The following is a 16,920-nucleotide window of genomic DNA, read 5'->3' as shown; positions in this document are numbered from 1 at the left end:
AATTCCTAATACGAACCATTTTTCATTTCTTGGTTTTCCTTCGGCTACTTCCAGTACCCGAGCCGGTCACGTGACTCCTCGTCATAGGTCACCCGTTGCTTCTCCGATTGGCTCCCCTACTCCACAGGCTAGAACAATCTCGCTTCCCAAAGAAGAACCGGTCGGAACTTGGGTTTCTGTTTAGTTGCCGTCTTACTCATTCGCTTATATATATCATGAGTCATCTTTAGTCATCCGCAGTAGTCGTACGACTCTTTTCTTATTGGCTGATTTCTTTCAGACTCCTATTCAATGTTATGTATAAGAGTAGGCTAGTTAGCATAAGTACTCCTTAGACTTAACCTCTTCGTTTCTACTGTTGTAGTGACCTAGACGTCAAACGCTCAATCTATCCTGTTGCTCGTTATCATCTCTGACCGAGTCCTAGTGGTTGTGCACTCACCTTCAACATTATTGTTGGACATCGGTCATAACATTTGTTCTGTTTGTTCCGTGTTAGTTCCGTTAGTTCCGCTCGTCACACGCTGAGTTCCACTCATCGGGAACCCTCTGCATCTTTGTGTTCCCAGTCCTAGTAAGGACCGGAACCCTTCGGGTTGCTAGACAGAGTCTAGTCTTTGCTTTCCTCGCACTTATTTGAGGACCTGCTACCCAGTAGCAATTCCCTTGGGACGAGTATTAGTCTCGCACCCTTATTAGACTTCTGAATCACCCCAGAGTCTATTTTCCTCACCCACATCATGCATAGCGGTGTCAATAAGGTTGATGAATAACCTGTTGGGTAAGACAGTGATATCCAAATTGTCAGTAGCATCGACTGGGATGTGGTCAGGTCGGCAGGAGAGGGAATCGGGAACAGAAAGATCTTTGCCAGCTACGTGTTGTAATTGAAGGTCAAAGCGGGACAGAAATAGGAGCCAATGTGCCTGCCTTCAGTTCAATTGTTGAGCTTGGTAGAAATAGGTGAGATTCTTATGGTCAGTCATGACAAGAACGGGAAATGGGGATCCTTCCAAGTAGTGACGCCAAGCTTCTAAGGCGCAGATAATGGTGAGAAGTTCACAATCAAAGATCTGGTAGTTGCGTTTGGCAGGGGAGAAAGTTTGTGAGAGATAAGAGCAGGGATGCAAGTCGCCGTTAGAATCCTTCTGCAAGAGGACACCCCCAGTGGCATAAAGGGAGGCATCGACTGCTATTGCAAATGGAGCATCTTTGTCAGGGATAGAAAGTACCGGGGTGGATAGGAAATGTTCTTTGAGTAGGGCAAACACATTCTGACAACTGTCAGACCAATCGAAGATCGCGTCTTTCTTTGTAAGATCGATGAGTGGTCAAGCGATGGTGGAATAATCTGCAATGAAATGACAGTAGAAGTTGGCAAATCCTAAAAATGATCTGACATGTTTGACGGTGGTAGGTTGTTCCCATTTGACAACACTGTCTAATTTGACTTTGTCCATGCAGATTTGGCCAGGGCAAATAAGGAGTCCAAGATATTCGACTTTGTCGGAGTCAAAGACACATTTTTTGGGTTTGAGGGAAAGTTGGTGGTCACATAAATGTTGTAGAACTCGATTAGTTTGTTTATGGTGGGATTCAATGTCGTTAGAGAAGATAAGAATGTCATCCATATATATGACCATCCACCCTTTGTTGATCATGTCGGAAAAGATGTTGTTTATCATAGCTTGGAAGGTTGCAGGGGCGTTGCAGAGACCAAAGAACATGACGGTAGGTTCAAAGAGTCCTCTTGACATTTTGAATGCTGCTTTCCATCTATCTGGTCCATGGATGCAAACATTGTTGTATCCTGCACGGACATCCATCTTTGTGAAGATAGTAGTGCCTTTTAACTTGTCTATGAGGTCGGGAATACGGGGAAGAGGATAGGCATCTTTCACGGTTGCATCGTTGAGTTTACAATAGTCTTGACATGGTCGAAGGGATCCGTCTTTCTTTCCAACAAAGAAGAATGGGGAAGCTTGTGGGGATTGCGATGGTATAATAGTTCCTTTTGCCAGGTGTTCGTCGACAAATTCGTTCATAGCCTTTTCTTCCGGTGCAGACAATGGGTAAATTTTGCATGACTGTGGTTCAAAGTCTGGCTTGAGTTTTATTTTGTGATCAAACGGTTGAGAGGGGGGAAGATTATCCATTGCTGCTTTGTCGAATATGTCTTTATACATATGGAAGACCTCGGGTACTATCTCTTTGAAGGTTTTCAGTTTCTCTTTTGCATAAGCTTCTTGAGCAAGTTGTTGAGCTACATTTGCTGCTTTGCAGATGGGAGTCGGGGAAAATATGAATCTAGCAGAGTTCAGGACCTTTGAAATTCTATTTATTCGAGAGACAAATGAGAAGGATGATGGAATGTGTTCTTCGGTGAGTGGGGTGTTGAAATTTGTTTTCTCATAGACACCAATGAAGTCTTCACCCTCAACGTAGGCAATAAGAACTTCGTCATCAGCTAGTTCTTTGATGATTTCTTCAGGGTTGTCTTCTTCTTCTGGAATGAGTGTGGGTTCTTCCTCAAGAATTTCTTCTAAGGAGGTGTATGCTTCTTCATCAATAATTTCTTCTATTCTTGGTTGCATAGAAGCATGTTTGGCCCTGTCCGCGATAAGGGTGCTGATCATAATTGGATCTTCTTCTAGTGAGATTTCACTTTCAGTCCAATTGATTTGTGGGTTTTTGTTTTTGAGCCAGGGAAGTCCAAGGATGATGTCTTCGCCTCCTAGAGACATAATAAGGAAGGTGGCGAACATAGTTTGTCCTCCTGCTGAGAAGAACAAGTTACAGGCTTTGGTAATAGTTCCTGCTTTGTTCTTTGTTCCATCCACATTCCGGACTTTGATTTGTGAAGAGAGATTGTGAGTTGAGAAATTGTTCTTTCATACATATTTCCAGTCAATGAATGTTCCGGCTGCGCCCAAATCAATGAGGGCAGCTGCTTCGGCAGTTTTATTGGACTTGCAGGATTCGATCGAAATAGGAATGTGTATGGAATTTGAATCACCTACAGAAGATACAATGAGTCCGATAGAAGTACTAGGGGTTTCCGACACCGGTCCGGTCTCCCCATTTAGAAATCCTTCTTGGAAGAAGAAGGTGTCTTTGACGCTTTCCAAGCTTTCCAAGCAAGGAATTCCTGATATTCTGCGTCTTGATCGTCTTGTTCGATCTTGGTTTCTCAGACTGGTCGTCCTGCCGGTTTCTGCCAGCCAGGAGCGGAGTCTCTATGGTTGGGACAGTCTTTCATAAGTCCTTTCTTTCCACATTTGAAGCAGAGTCCCAACTTGCAGCATCTGTCTTGTTCAGACCAAGAAAGTCTAGTGCTGTGTACTTGGGTGGTTTCTTCTTTGTTGATGTCAACTCTGTCTATGTCCATTGCATATGGGTCGTCTTTCTTAGAGTAGCTTCTGTCTCCTGAGTTAATGAGCTGTCTTCTGGATTTGTACTCTCTTGCTGCGTTGATCCATTCATTAATGTCAACAGGGATTTTCTCCCATACAAGGATTGCTTCTTGCACTTCCTTCTTCAACCCTTGTCTGAAACAGGTTGTTTTGACATCTGCATCAATGCAGATGGCTTCTGCCGCAATTCATTTGAAATAAGTGATGTATGTGGAAATGGATGACATTTGTCTTGCTTTCATAAGCATGTTGATTGCGGTTAGAGTGTTGTTCTTTGGAAAGAAGATGGTCTTGAATTCTTTAGAGAATTTGTCCCACTTTCCTAATGTATGTGTCGAGGGGTGTTTCTTATTGAGCCATGCAGTGGCCCATTGTTGAGCGTGTCCTTTCTGCATGAACAACATAGTGAATGCAATACATTTTGCATCGTTGTCGTATACAGCGTCATTAATGGCAATGTAAGTGGTGACTGACGTCCACTATGACTTGGCTTGCTTCTGTGACCCATCAAAAAGGGCCGGTTTGTTCAAATTAATCTTGCCCATCTTTCTAGGTGGAGGGGTTGGTATGTGAGGCGGTGGAGTCGGTGAGTGAGGTGGTTGTGGTGGTTCAGATGGTCCTGGTTGGTCTGGTCCGTATCCTTCAAAGTATTCATTGTGATCCTGTTGAATAGGAGAACCTGGTTCAGAGAAGTGTTCTTCTTTGTGGTCCGACTCCGAAGAGTAATGTCTTGGTTCTCGATAAGCCACAATGTTTCGTGACGACTACTAAGGTAGCGTCTTCTTGTGATAGAGCTTAACCTTTTGTTATGCCAAAGTATAACACAGGCAAACAATAATCAATAAGACCAAAGGTCTGTCGATATGTTCTAGACAACTGTCTAAAGAATGCCCAAGTTCAATAAAGACTAAGTACCGAAGAGGTAACTTAGAATCAAGTCAGAGTGTTCAGAGGAAAACCATGTAGGTTAAGCTGAAGAATCAGTGTCACCTAGCTAGGGTTTATATAGTATACAGGGTACAGGATGTGACATAATAATAGGTATGTATCAGTAAGCACATGCGTAAGCAATGAGGCATCTGAGTAATACCGAACTAGATATAGCATGATAAGAGACATGTGTAGTAAGCATGGATCAAGGGAAAAAGAAGTAAGATAAGCACAGCCATAACACAGAGTGGTTGGATCTGGTATATGACAAAACCAGAAGGTGATTTTAAATGCTATTGTTGTGGCAAAGATGGGCACATGGCTTGTAACTGCACAGGAGAACCCTTAACCAAGGGCAAGGGACCAGCTATCAGAGCAGTCAAGGATGAAGAAGAGAAACCAGTAGCAAAGCTGCTTATGCTAGAAGATATCAACCGCATCATTAACAAGAGGATCTGCCTCTCATCCATGTACAACCTGGAGAAGAAGGGTTTTTAGAAGGATTGAAGTTGACTGCAAACTTATATCAGAACAATTGTTTCTCCATTCTTAGTGATTTGGCAATCATGTTTACAGAAGTATCAGAAGTTTGTTCTGGGAATAAATGAGAGCATTTCTATTTGCCAGTTATGTTGGAAGGAAAACATAGGAAAGCAGACATCAATGCCCTAGTAGACTGTGGAGCAACAAACCTCTTCATTAGTGAAAGGTTTGTAGAGAAGAACCAAGTTGAAACCAAGCAGTTGTTGTGAGCACTGCTGGTCTGCAATATCAATGGAACAAAAATTCTGCTGGACCAATCAGAAGCTATGCAAACCTGAAACTCACAATAGGGGATCACAAGGAAGAAGTAGCCTTTCTGATCACAGATCTAGGAACCAATGATGTTATCATTGGAATAGATTGGCTATGATATCATAATCCCAGTATCAACTGGGATGCAGGAAAAGTTGCACTAGACTGTTGCCTGGTCAAGTGTCAAGAAGCCAAGGTTAAAGACAAAAAGACCAAGGCAAGGAAGTGAAAGACTGTAGCTTCTGCAATTCCTGAGTTGCTACCCATGGAAAACAATGATAATGAAGTCACCATGGAAGATCCTATTATATCAAGGATGAAGGTTGATATAGAAGAAGTCAAAGATGAGGATTTACCAAGGAATGTGTGGATCAGATAAAAAAGCTCTGTTGCCTTAGAGTTGGCTCAACAGGAGGAAATGAAAAATGAAAAGAAGTCTGTAGAAGAGATGGTTCCAGAATGGCTACATGACTATCTCAAGGTCTTCTCTGAAGATGAGTCTGCTTGATTCCTCAAATCCAAGAAGTGGGATCATAAGATAGACCTAAGGGACCCCAATGATCTTCCTCCAAATGCAAAGGCATATCCTCTTTCACCTGCAAAACATGAAGCTTGTGAGAAGTGGCTCAAACAAGAATATAATTTAGGACAACTAAGTTTGGTAGTGGGGAACTATGTCCAACATGCTCCGACAGAGGTAAGGCTACAAGGGACTAAGTCCAACATAGAAAGTAAGGCGAGGACTGTTGGAAGACAGAAGCAGAGGTCAGTGAGATAAGTCTCAAAGTCAGACTAGATGATGAGCAGGACTTAAGTTGAGTTGGGGGTGGTTAGGATAGGTTTGAGTCTATATTCATATTGTAGAAGCAATACCGGAATACATAGGGTTTATATACTATGAGAATCTGGGCTATGCCGCACAGCACAGCACAGTACAAAGTAATAATAAAAGGGACAATGAACCATAGTGTATAACAAGCTAAATTAGAATGGAGGATTGGATCATACAAGGTACAAGACTAGATGGAAAACAGACTGTACAAAGGAAACTCGGAATGGACTGACAGGTGCCTCATACTTTGATCGAGTCAGGGGCAGAGGAATGTACCTGATGTTGGAGATACATTTTTGAGAGGCAGAGGAGCATATAGGAGGGTGAAGGACTAAGAATGAGGATGGAGGACATTAACTGAGGGTGGAGAAGACTTGTCTGGATCATGGATATGACAGCAGTCCTTCGTTCGCCTCTGCAAATAGACACACTGTGTGGGCTGTATGGGTTGCTAGCTGGTCACATATACCATTTCAACTCAGTTTTGACCCATTGGTCTGATGGTCTTCCCAATGTCTGCTGGTGGAGCAGTACCAGGCTTCTTCAAACCTTTCAGGTTCGCCATCAGCTGCATGACTCACACTTCACATGTGGGAGGAAATTCAATGGGATAAGGTGATGTGGTGGGCCTGAATCCTGATGAATAAAACATGTTTGAGGTGCAGTATAATTGAAGCTGGAACTTGGCACCAGAACCCATCTCCTTGGATTCTGGACTACTGGTATTTGTTGCTGTCATGCTGCTGTCTCAGTGCTTTACACCTAGTCTCGCATTCAGTGTTCGTCACCTTGTCCCATTGAATTTCCTCCCACATGTGAAGTGCGAGTTGTACAGCTGATGGCAAACCTGAAAGGTTTGAAGAAGTCTGGTACTGCTCCACCAGTAGACCTTGGGAAGACCGTCAGACCAACAGGTCAAAACTGAGTTGAAATGGTATATGTGAACAGCCAGCAACCCATACAGCAGCTTCCCTGCCGTTAAGGTGACTTCAATCTTGTTTGGATAGCGATTCCCTTGTGCGAGAAACATGTCAAGCCTCACCTCTTCATCGAACATCATCACATCCAGCAAGATCTGCTTGTCATTCATGAAGTCTAATTGGTAGATTACTCGAAGTCAATTCGTAACCATTGAGTGCCTCATCAGCAAAGCACTTATTTGAAGTCCCCATATAGGCAGCATTGCACAGCATTGCACAGCACTACACAGTGCTACACAGTGCTGTCCATATGGGGACATCCCTGCATATCCAATTAGGGTTTTGCTGATGCTGTACATTTACAATAACAATGTCATTGGTCGATGTACATTATGCATCACATCTGAGATCAGTGTTCCAGGGTCTCTTGGTGCATGACCGTCGGACATGAGATTCATGCCATGGACTCCGAGGCGCAACCATGAGGACAATAGGATGAGTAGTTTCCAGACTCCTTGAAGCGCTACCAGGGGAGCAGCCGGGGTGTCATGAATGTTACCAACTGCATCTAAATTTCAATTATCAAACCAAAAGTCACCCTATCCGATAAGATTAGATTAGATAAGATCCCTGATAAGATAAGATGGATAACCAATTAACGATCACTATCTTCACATCACATCTATATGTCATCCATCTATATCTGAAACCCTAGACATCTGAACTCATCACATCCTTAAAAGTCCTACAATTAGGCAACGGGTTACATCATAAGCATCTACACGCCTCTATGATCGAACCATAACCGAGAGTCCTTTACGAGTCATCTCTCGAAGAGTCATCATCCCTTCACATCGCAGACCTTCACTCCCCACACATGGCATGTTAAGAGTTACCTCTGTCATTCACCGAACCCCTTACATTAGAACCTGTTGCACAGTCACAGCTGAACCCTGAAACCCTATCACAGAAGCGCCACTCATAGAGAAGCATGCTCATTACCGAAGACCCTGGAGAAACCCTTAGATCCAATCGCACCCGATACATCTCCAGATCCTATCTCTTATCGAGATCCTTAATCACCGCTCGAGACTTCTTGTCACAGAACTCTCTCACACCCTTCTTCATATCCGCTTACCCTGAATAGAAGCAGTACCCTGAGACCCTGCTTAATCCCCGATACCCCTAACCCCTATGGACCCTTTCTTGTAGTTGATTGGTTGATAAGACGCCCTATACCCTAGGCGCAATGTTATGATCTTATATAGATATATCACTACCTTTCATACTCAGATATCTCCGCCTAGAGAGTAGTATATAGTTTAGGTCGTAGTCAGTAGTACTCCTTAGACTTAACCTCTTCGTTCCTACCCAGTGTAGACTCAGACGTTCACTCTCAATAACATCTCTTGCTCTTATCCTTGACGAGTCCTAGTGGTTGTGTTAGGCCTTTACCATTTGGTGAACGCTGATCATAACATGGGGTCCTCTTCTCCCACTTCCATTCCACAGTGAAAGACTGCACAGCCCAGTTGTTCAGAGGCACACAGAGACTCGTCTGATAAGACCATCAGATTGTTTCCACATTTGCATGTTCAGGAGATGACTAGAGGTGACTCGTCATCTGAAAGGTTGGCGATATGGAAGTTCAAAATTTGTAAATCAAAATGGAGGCAAAGGGCGGCCATGAAGTTAACAGCTAGCTATCAGACCCTTATCATTCCCCAATGCCCATGTGCCATGGCTTTGTGGACCTGAATGAAATGCAAGACCCTTGGCCTGGTGGCCAAAAGACAGGCGTATAGTAAATGTTCGTTAAGAAAGTGTACCGGATACATGCAAAGGGAACAGCAGCAACACATGATTTGGGTATGTCCTAGTGCTGCCAAAATGTTCAAGTGAACTCTGGCTCAGATGCGGCGGGTGGCAGCTCATATGTGCACGTATGTTGATGGTAGCATTAGTGTTGCTGTCGAGGCGAGTTGAACTTGATGTGAACTCGGTTCACTTCGAAAATGACCAAACTCGTGTCAACTCGATAACTCAGAACTGAATCGAGTTACAATTCGTCAAACTCGCGATTTAGAATCGAGTTCGTGTACATCATATCCATACATCATAATCCCCTGTGAATAGACAATATGACACTAGCACTTATATCTTGAATGAACCTTTGGACTGGCAGCGGGTTGCAGAAGGCTTGTAGCTGCCCCTCCAGCACTGAGGGATTTTTTTAGATTCTCACTTGCTCTTTGAATTCAGACCCTGGCTGGACCTTTAAATTTTAATGGTCGATAAAAACTTAAATATCACAACAGTTGAACCATGTCATTGCAGCAGAATGCTGGCCTATGGTCATTTTCTCATCTTACTGGTCCTCAACTATCTCGTGGTACAGTATTATCACCACTTCAGACTCCAAGCGGATCCTTCGAATCACTTCGGGGCATTTCACCTGAATTTTACAGAGGACTTAGTGGCTGACGAGCAGGACTACACAATATCTGGACCTGTGACTCCCAGAGCAATTGATGAACTGATGGCTGCTGGGAAATTTATCGAGCTTGACCAGTTATTTGCAAATGCAAGGGAGATTGATTGCAAGTAGAGTATTACAGTTTCTATCTGCTCGTCGTGTAGTCACTTGTGAATAATCATCGTCGGCGAGGGTGGTAAAAATTCATGGCTTCTCATTGGCTGGACTATCGGTCCGCGTCACTCCCGAAATCGTTACCAAATTGCGAGTCAAACGAGGTACACTTCGTTTCAACTCGTAAGTGTTGAACTGTCTCGATTTACCCAAAATTTCCACCTCGATTCGATTCGATTCGCCTCGCAGCAACACTAGGTAGCAATGTAGCATCATGATGTGGTTTGATTTCGTTGTCACGTGCGCCACAAACTTAACCGTGACTGTGGCTCAGCGCTCAGTGATCAAACTTCCTTCAACTATCGATTGGGGGTCATGGCTTGATATGTCTAACAATGATATCATGCTAGCTTAAAAGTGAGCCTAGGTTCGCGTCTTCTTGTCCCCAAAAGTTCTCTTTTCTTTTCTATAGCCTCTCATCATGGCAAATAATAATGCTGGCGCCACTGGATCGAAGACACCTCTCCGTAACTCTGCCGTGTCCGCCGAGCTCAAGCTCAAGTCCACTCCACACGCAGTTGGCTCCGCTGTTGTTAGCGAATATATCAGTACTCTAGGTGTTGAGTGCGTTAGCTTTTCCTTTGCTCCTGCTGCCGTTACCCATATGAACTTCTTCGCTGCTCACGCAGAGTCGATGATGTCCGCCTATGGATCGGGCGAGATGTCCAGAACTTCAGGAAATCCGATGCCGACACAATGCTGCAGGAGCTCCTTGAAATGTGCACAGATCCTTCCCATTGCGAAACAAGAGGCAGAGGTGGTAGGCCATGTCCCAGAGATGTTATGGTCCTACAAGTTCGAAGAAACTTCCACAGCGAAAATCCGAAAGGCCCTGGGACTTGAAGACGCCGAGCGCGGCAGCCGAGTCTTGTACATCATCGTATTTAGAAAGCTTATCCCGATCACGACGCTCAGCGGGATGGAGTTCCTCAGCGCATGGTGGCAAATTGCACTCTGTAGGTGTTCTTTCCTTCGCGGTCTTTATTGACCATTAAACACGCCAACAGGCCATTACGCCCTCTGGAAGAACGGCGTCCGTCACCGCGATGCTAGCCCAAGCAACTTCATGGTATACCAATTAGGCGATCTTTGGATCGGCGTCCTCAACGACTACGACTTATCATCGACCCAAGACGATAGTCCCAGCGGCCTCGAGCGCACAGGAACGGTACCATTCATGGCACTGGAGCTTCTCACAAAGAAAGCCATTGCAGGCCAAGTCGAGCACTTGTACCAGCATGATGCTGAGTCATTCATCTGGGTCCTCACCTGGGTCTGTCTTCGGTACGAAGAAGGCAAGCTCCTCAGCAAACCCAGACCACTTGAACAGTGGCTGGGAGTGGATGCCATTGGATGCAGGAAGGAAAAGAACGACTTTCTGTTAGCAGGGCTCTGTGACGAAGACCTGCGTCCCTCGAGATCGCACCAAGACACCTGGGTAATTGCAAGGAAGTGCTTAGTGGCGATCTGGTCGCATAATGGCCCAGACGGGCCCACCAAAATGGTCGATGATGAGGTATTCCGGTTGTGGCTCAAGGCCCATGTGCCGAAGCACTTGCATGGAGGAGTTATTTTACCTGCCAAGTAGGGTAGGTATACTTGTAGTTGAGGCAGCGTGCCTCTGATCTTATTTTGCAGAAATGAACTTTATGTTTAATTGAAACAACATGACAGACGGAGAGGTTGCGGGACTTGGTACTGGTGCACTTGCAGGGAATCCGGCGAATAAGATAGATATGGAATATGTTGCATGTCATACTACTAGTACCAAGATGATGGTGCATATACTTATACACGGAGGCATTGGAATCATCAGTGTGATAGAATCAGCTCGCGATGTGAAGTTTCGTACTCTCCACCTTCTGCACCAATCCCAACAGCTCCGCCAATTCATTAACCTGATCACCATCCGCATTGACACTCGGTGCCGACCGCAGTGCACCCAGTGCATTCGATACCGCCGCCTCCATGGGGCGCGACACGGTCTGTTGTCCTCCCTTCATATGTCGCAGGGTGTGCTGTACGAGTATGCGGATAACATGTTGGAGGCCCTCGTCCAGCCGTTGCGAGGACGCATACGCCCAAGCCTTACGCAAGAGCATCCAACACACCTCATCTGTGTCTATCGACTTGGAAACGCTAGTCGCATCTGTGCCAAAGGCAATATCGTGGTGTTCACCTGCGAGGATAGCCGCAAGATAAAGGGCGAGATGTCCTGCTTTCGAGTGAGGTAGCACCCGCGTATGCCCACTGCGACTCTCATGTGCAAGAGTGACGGCGATCGCAGCGCATCGCTTGAGGTGCCCGTCGTTCACTAGATACTCGTGCCATTTGCGCGCCTGTTGGAGCGCAAATATGATGTGGAGATAACACAGGTCGCGCTCAAATGATTGCGCACTATCAGAGAGTGGCAACGAAGGAGAAGACTCCTCGTCCACGGGAGGACCAATGTCGAGAGCAGCAGTAGAAGACAACGCAAGCGAGAGACAGGTCATCATGCTTGACGTCAGACCACCCGAAGCCACTTTTTTCTTCACCGCATGAAGCGCCGCCATTCCAGAGTGACGTGTTCGGGCAGGCATATCTGGACCCATGGCCAAATAGATGCTCGAGTAGTACGTCTGCATCAAATTTTCAGGCCATTCCACCTCGCCCACCTTGCTCATGGCTTGGAGGGCATCGCCCAATGCAAGGTGGTCCTTGGTACCACGATGGTGAACGATGAAGTCAAGCAACCATGTGAAGTCTTCCTTGCGGCGTTTTCCATGACCAACGCCCGCTTTGAGGCAATTCCACAGTGCGCGGCAATCACCAGCCCTATACTTGAGATCCGCGTCAGCAACGATGCTGAGGTGAAGTGCGGCTCTGGCGCTGCTGAGACACTGGTACTGTTGATCCGCGACAATTGGGTTCAAGGGAGATTTGATATTGGCTCTCTGCACCATACGTCTGCAAAGTTGCAGGGCCCAAAGAGGTAAATTATTGTCGCGGAATATCTGGCGATACTCGACGACTTCGATGAGAACCGAGAGAGGGCGGAAAAGCATCGTGATATCAACATCTTCGAAACCACTCTCTGGGTCATTTGAGGATGCTGATATACCCTGTTCCAGCGTAGCCCGTAGATCCCGATCCTGCAAGCCCTGCAGAACTCGCAAGAGGATATGTTCGAGTTGATCTCTGTAGAGTACATCTTAGCCAACACGATAAATCAATTATAAGCAGAGGGCTCACCCCCTGTCAAGACGAACTAAAGCATCCTCCTCGAGAGGGATGTCGATCATGAGCGCAGCAGCCGTCAGGCAATTAACAATCACAGCCCTGGAAGGCAGCGGAAAGACGAGTAAACGAGTGATGGCATCGATAGCCCACATCCGAATATGCCTTTCTTGCTTGTAATGAATCAAACAGTGCGGGATTGAGAATGACATCCATGCCAGGTGTGAGTCGGGTATCCTGGGGACGAAAGGATGATGCCCTAAGCTAAGTCGGAAGGCGCTCCGTATCATGTCACAGATAAATTGCATCTCGACATCTCGCAGCTCGAGGAAGGTGAACCAAGATATATCGGGAGGCTGCGCCGTGACCGATGTCGCTGATGCCGACTCTAACGGGTCAAAGAACAGCTGGGGCATATCTCCCCCGTCCATCCGCGTGAAGTATAGGTGAAGCAGAGCTTTCCCACAGGCATATGCGCGCCTCTTTGAATGACGACCAAGCTTGGGGTGCCTGCCCTGAGTGCTTTCGAAGCAACCTAGAAAGGTATCTCGTAGTTGCATGATCGCAAGGGAGATGTCAATATATTTGGGCCATTCAACCTCAGGAACCATTAGCGCAGCTGAGGTAATGACATCAGGATCCGTAGCTGTCTCCATGATCCAGCGAACCGCAGACGCGTCTTGAAGAGCGTCAACTTTGTGCGACAACTCAGAGTCGCCATCATCGTCACCCCTACGAATATCAGTACGCAGCCTGAACGCAGAGGCTATTCCAAAGAGGAGCGATGGGGACCGGTGGACCAGCATGTTGTGTAATCTTCGCATTGAACGACTGATACTTTGTAAGACAAACAGGAGGATCGTCGATGCAGGGGACTGGAATGGGCAAGTTGGAGAAACGACGCAAGATACGATTATGGCGCCGTAAAACAGCGCTCCAAACGCGATCGTCAATATCACTGGAGTTGCAATGGTCGGCTGCTGCGTCCAAATGCTAGCACCTAGAGCAATTCCAAATAGAAGTAGAGATGCCTGGATTAACAGCGGAAGCGACTCCAAGACAGCACTAAAGTACCACGTCTGGAGACCATCCATCTTCTGTTGCCTCAGACGACTGCGGACATCGATCGGCCCACGTCCGCAGCGGATGAAGTGACCCAACCACTGCTTCCCCAGTACGGCACCCAGGGCAGCAAGGAGACTGGCACTGAGACTGGCGTACATGAGGCACTGTATCCAAATCTCAGTCGTCCCCGGTCCATTCCATTGTGGGAGGACAGGCTGTTGGCCATCAAATGCAGTGCTGTCGATTGTGTGGATAAGCAGTTTTACAAGGGCAGTTTGTCATCTTGGTTTCGTCCGGACTGAGCTTAGATTGAAGAGAAACGATGAAAGTGGTGCTGACTGCAGAAAAGAGACCTGACTGTACATCATGGTGAGAACTGCGATCCTACAGGAGATCGTGACTGCCGGATACTGACAAATATAAGAACGATGTCCATGTCACTCCTATGTTTTTCAAGGAACTCTTCGACATGATACCCAGCCTCCCGTTCGTAAATCGTCCAAAATTGACCTCGAATGTTCTCGTCGTTGTTCTGATCAAACTCCGAGTCAGATTTGCTAAACATCCTGCCCGTCATGGACTGATTCGAGCTGAAGGTGAAAGATCACATGAGTTTCATTCTTGAACACACCACAAGAATCACTCACTAGGGTATTGAACTGTTTCGCGACTGACCTACTAAGGTGGCGGTGTGGCTCGTATGTGTCGAGTGAAACATACGGTGTGACTATCCAGTGCCGCTGGTTGCTGCCAGTAGCGTTCCAAGCTGAATTGGGAAGAAATATGATGTACGATGGTGAATGTTCAATGCTATAGCTATGCACACTCCTAGGTGTATCTAGCATCTACTCGAGATGCACCGGGAATATCTTATTTGCGCGTCGCTCGCCGCTCCCGATTTGCCTGTCAATCAAAAGACGAACGTACTTGATGTTTCCCTTTTCCTAGCTGGACTCTGAGTACCTTTGGTACGAGTAGACGCCCTGGGTGGTGAAATTCTAAAATGGGCGTTCACATCATGGGAGTCGATCAAGAATCAAGATCAAGTTGGTCACTTGCCAAGGAAACCTAACCATGCGTTGATCATTGGCTGTGTCTCTCCCCATGCGCCACGTCGGACTCGGGATATTTGAGGTTAGTTTGCTATGGTTTTAGATTTTGACAGCTGTTTAAAATCAGCAGCGTTGAGTAAGTAGCTCGAATGCGAACAGTGCGCTTCGAAGCCACCTCCAAATGAGGCTCGCAGGATATAAGGTGGCATTGTCATCTATCACAAGTGAACGCCAAGAGTCTGAAGCACTTGGAAAAGTCGGTACTAACTCGTGCTCTTGGAGTGTTCGAGCACAATGTTCATTAATCATGCATGACCCACCTATCATACACACACATAAAATGAACAGAATTGATTGCGAAGCTAAGATGTGTTCCTGGCCCTAGTCATTGAATTCATTGAGATTTGACTCCGAGTCCGAGTCGCGGGTTGTACAGCTCAAGTACGCGTCATCCGATCTTCCGCAGGCCCCAGGGCATTACCAGTGCCTGCATCACGGACTTTATGCTCGTTGCTCAAACTAGATGATACCATCCAGAAAATGTCTGCTCAGCGTGCAGGTCGATTTGGGTTAAAATTGGATAGCATAGGAATAGATGAGAGTCCTGCCACCGTCTGGACCATCTCATAACCTATCCAAATTGGGCGATTGGGCCTGCAATGCCTGGACGTCCGCCTCCAGCTGCAGCATACCGGAAGTTGGCCACGTTATGGTGGGCCTGCCGCTGCCGCACTGGCACTCGAATTGCATAGGTATGTGTATCAACAGGTACCAGGAGATGTTGAACGGTACCAAGTGTCAATTAATTTAATTGTACTGACTACTGTAGGGATACAGTCTGGATGGTCGATCGCTCAGCAATACTATCAGAAAATGCGCGTCCTTGCCTGATGGTTCCTTGCTCACGTACAATTCTGCTCCTTGCCAATATTTGCCAAGGTTGAAGTTTTACTGGTACATGACCTGAGACCGCCGCATAAAAGATGGTGAGTGACAGACTGCCGAAACCGTCGGAGATACTTGGAAGATCTGTACAGTTGGACTGATTTTGACTCGCTAAATAGGCTTGCGGCATGTTCTGATTTAGATCTGCACTCCTGCCGATTCTTTGATTCGAAATCTGTCCTTCTAGGTCGGATAGTCAGCGGCGTTGCGACGGTATTGGTTACCAGACGAACTCTATTCCGTATCCATTCTTGGAACCTTGCCGCAACAGATGGGCCTCGAATAGCCCGGAATAGCCTACAGATTATCTCGTCAGCGTTCCGATTAGTATTCTCGTCGCACCAGAGGGTATCCCCGATGTCCCCAAAGTCTACAATCCTCCATTATTTCAGTATATTTGTGAGTGTGGACTCACCATTCGTTTGCGCTGGACTTGTGATCGTTTTGAAACAACCTGAATATCTAGTGACTTGAAAAAAAAAAGAAAGAAAAAAAAAAGACAAAAAAAGGGCTTTGGTAATTCATAATGATATGACGTCTTACCATTTCATTTCGAAACGCTTAGTTAGCTGCGTAACTTCAAAGTTCGGATTCATGAAGATAACCCCATTCTGGATGGTCCAGGAGCTGTCCCACTGTTCTAAACGAACAGAATGTTGCCGGACGAAGAATGGAGCCTTCTGGCGGCAAGGAAGTGGTTTGATCATTTTTGAAAGTGGCCTCCGGTAACTGACCTAACCCTTGTCTCGATTACTCGTTGAGGTGTTCTCTCTTGATCGATATGAACGCGAGACATCGATACGCGACACGTTCTACCCGGTTTGTTGTCTTTTGTTGTTCGTTTTGGGAGTAAGTGGGTGGTATATCGCCTGAGATATACATAGTTCAAGTGAGCTAATTTAAGGATACACTCCAATTTGGTCCTCCCTTTGTGTTCTGCTGCGCATAGCCTCTTCGTCAGTGATATCAGAAGTGCTGCGCGTTAGTACAATGTAGGTAAGAGTTCACGCCCGGACTCTTGATAACGGATCATAAGTCACCGATCAATGGTTTTCGAGTGAGAGGACAGAACTAAGTTCCAGGTCAGCACCCAAAGTTC

At 46.2% G+C, this 16,920-nt stretch overlaps 3 protein-coding genes across 3 annotated transcripts; 1 reads left to right on the top strand and 2 right to left on the bottom strand.

The window, feature by feature from the left end:
* Positions 1–6,448: 6,448 nt before the first annotated feature.
* Positions 6,449–7,060, bottom strand: EDB91DRAFT_1077247 (uncharacterized protein; the record flags this gene model as incomplete). Its single annotated transcript, XM_041314918.1, has 3 exons — positions 6,449–6,519; positions 6,552–6,606; positions 6,818–7,060. The coding sequence occupies 3 exons, from the start codon at positions 7,058–7,060 to the stop codon at positions 6,449–6,451; spliced, it is 369 nt and encodes a 122-aa protein (XP_041183984.1).
* A 3,165-nt stretch (positions 7,061–10,225) lies between these two features.
* Positions 10,226–11,128, top strand: EDB91DRAFT_1042382 (uncharacterized protein; the record flags this gene model as incomplete). Its single annotated transcript, XM_041312991.1, has 2 exons — positions 10,226–10,502; positions 10,548–11,128. The coding sequence occupies 2 exons, from the start codon at positions 10,226–10,228 to the stop codon at positions 11,126–11,128; spliced, it is 858 nt and encodes a 285-aa protein (XP_041183983.1).
* A 172-nt stretch (positions 11,129–11,300) lies between these two features.
* EDB91DRAFT_1098136 (uncharacterized protein) lies at positions 11,301–15,033 on the bottom strand. Its single transcript, XM_041317091.1, has 5 exons — positions 14,472–15,033; positions 14,240–14,414; positions 14,146–14,181; positions 13,226–14,039; positions 11,301–12,733 (listed from the first exon to the last, which is right to left on the bottom strand). The coding sequence occupies exons 1-5, from the start codon at positions 14,540–14,542 to the stop codon at positions 11,367–11,369; spliced, it is 2,463 nt and encodes an 820-aa protein (XP_041183982.1). The 5' UTR covers positions 14,543–15,033; the 3' UTR covers positions 11,301–11,366.
* Between the last annotated feature and the right edge of the window lie 1,887 nt (positions 15,034–16,920).

The sequence above is a fragment of the Suillus paluster genome (assembly GCF_016628075.1).
Source record: "Suillus paluster strain FC165 chromosome Unknown EDB91scaffold_2, whole genome shotgun sequence".
NCBI classification, from domain to species: domain Eukaryota; kingdom Fungi; phylum Basidiomycota; class Agaricomycetes; order Boletales; family Suillaceae; genus Suillus; species Suillus paluster.
This window is presented reverse-complemented; position numbering and strand designations above follow the sequence as displayed.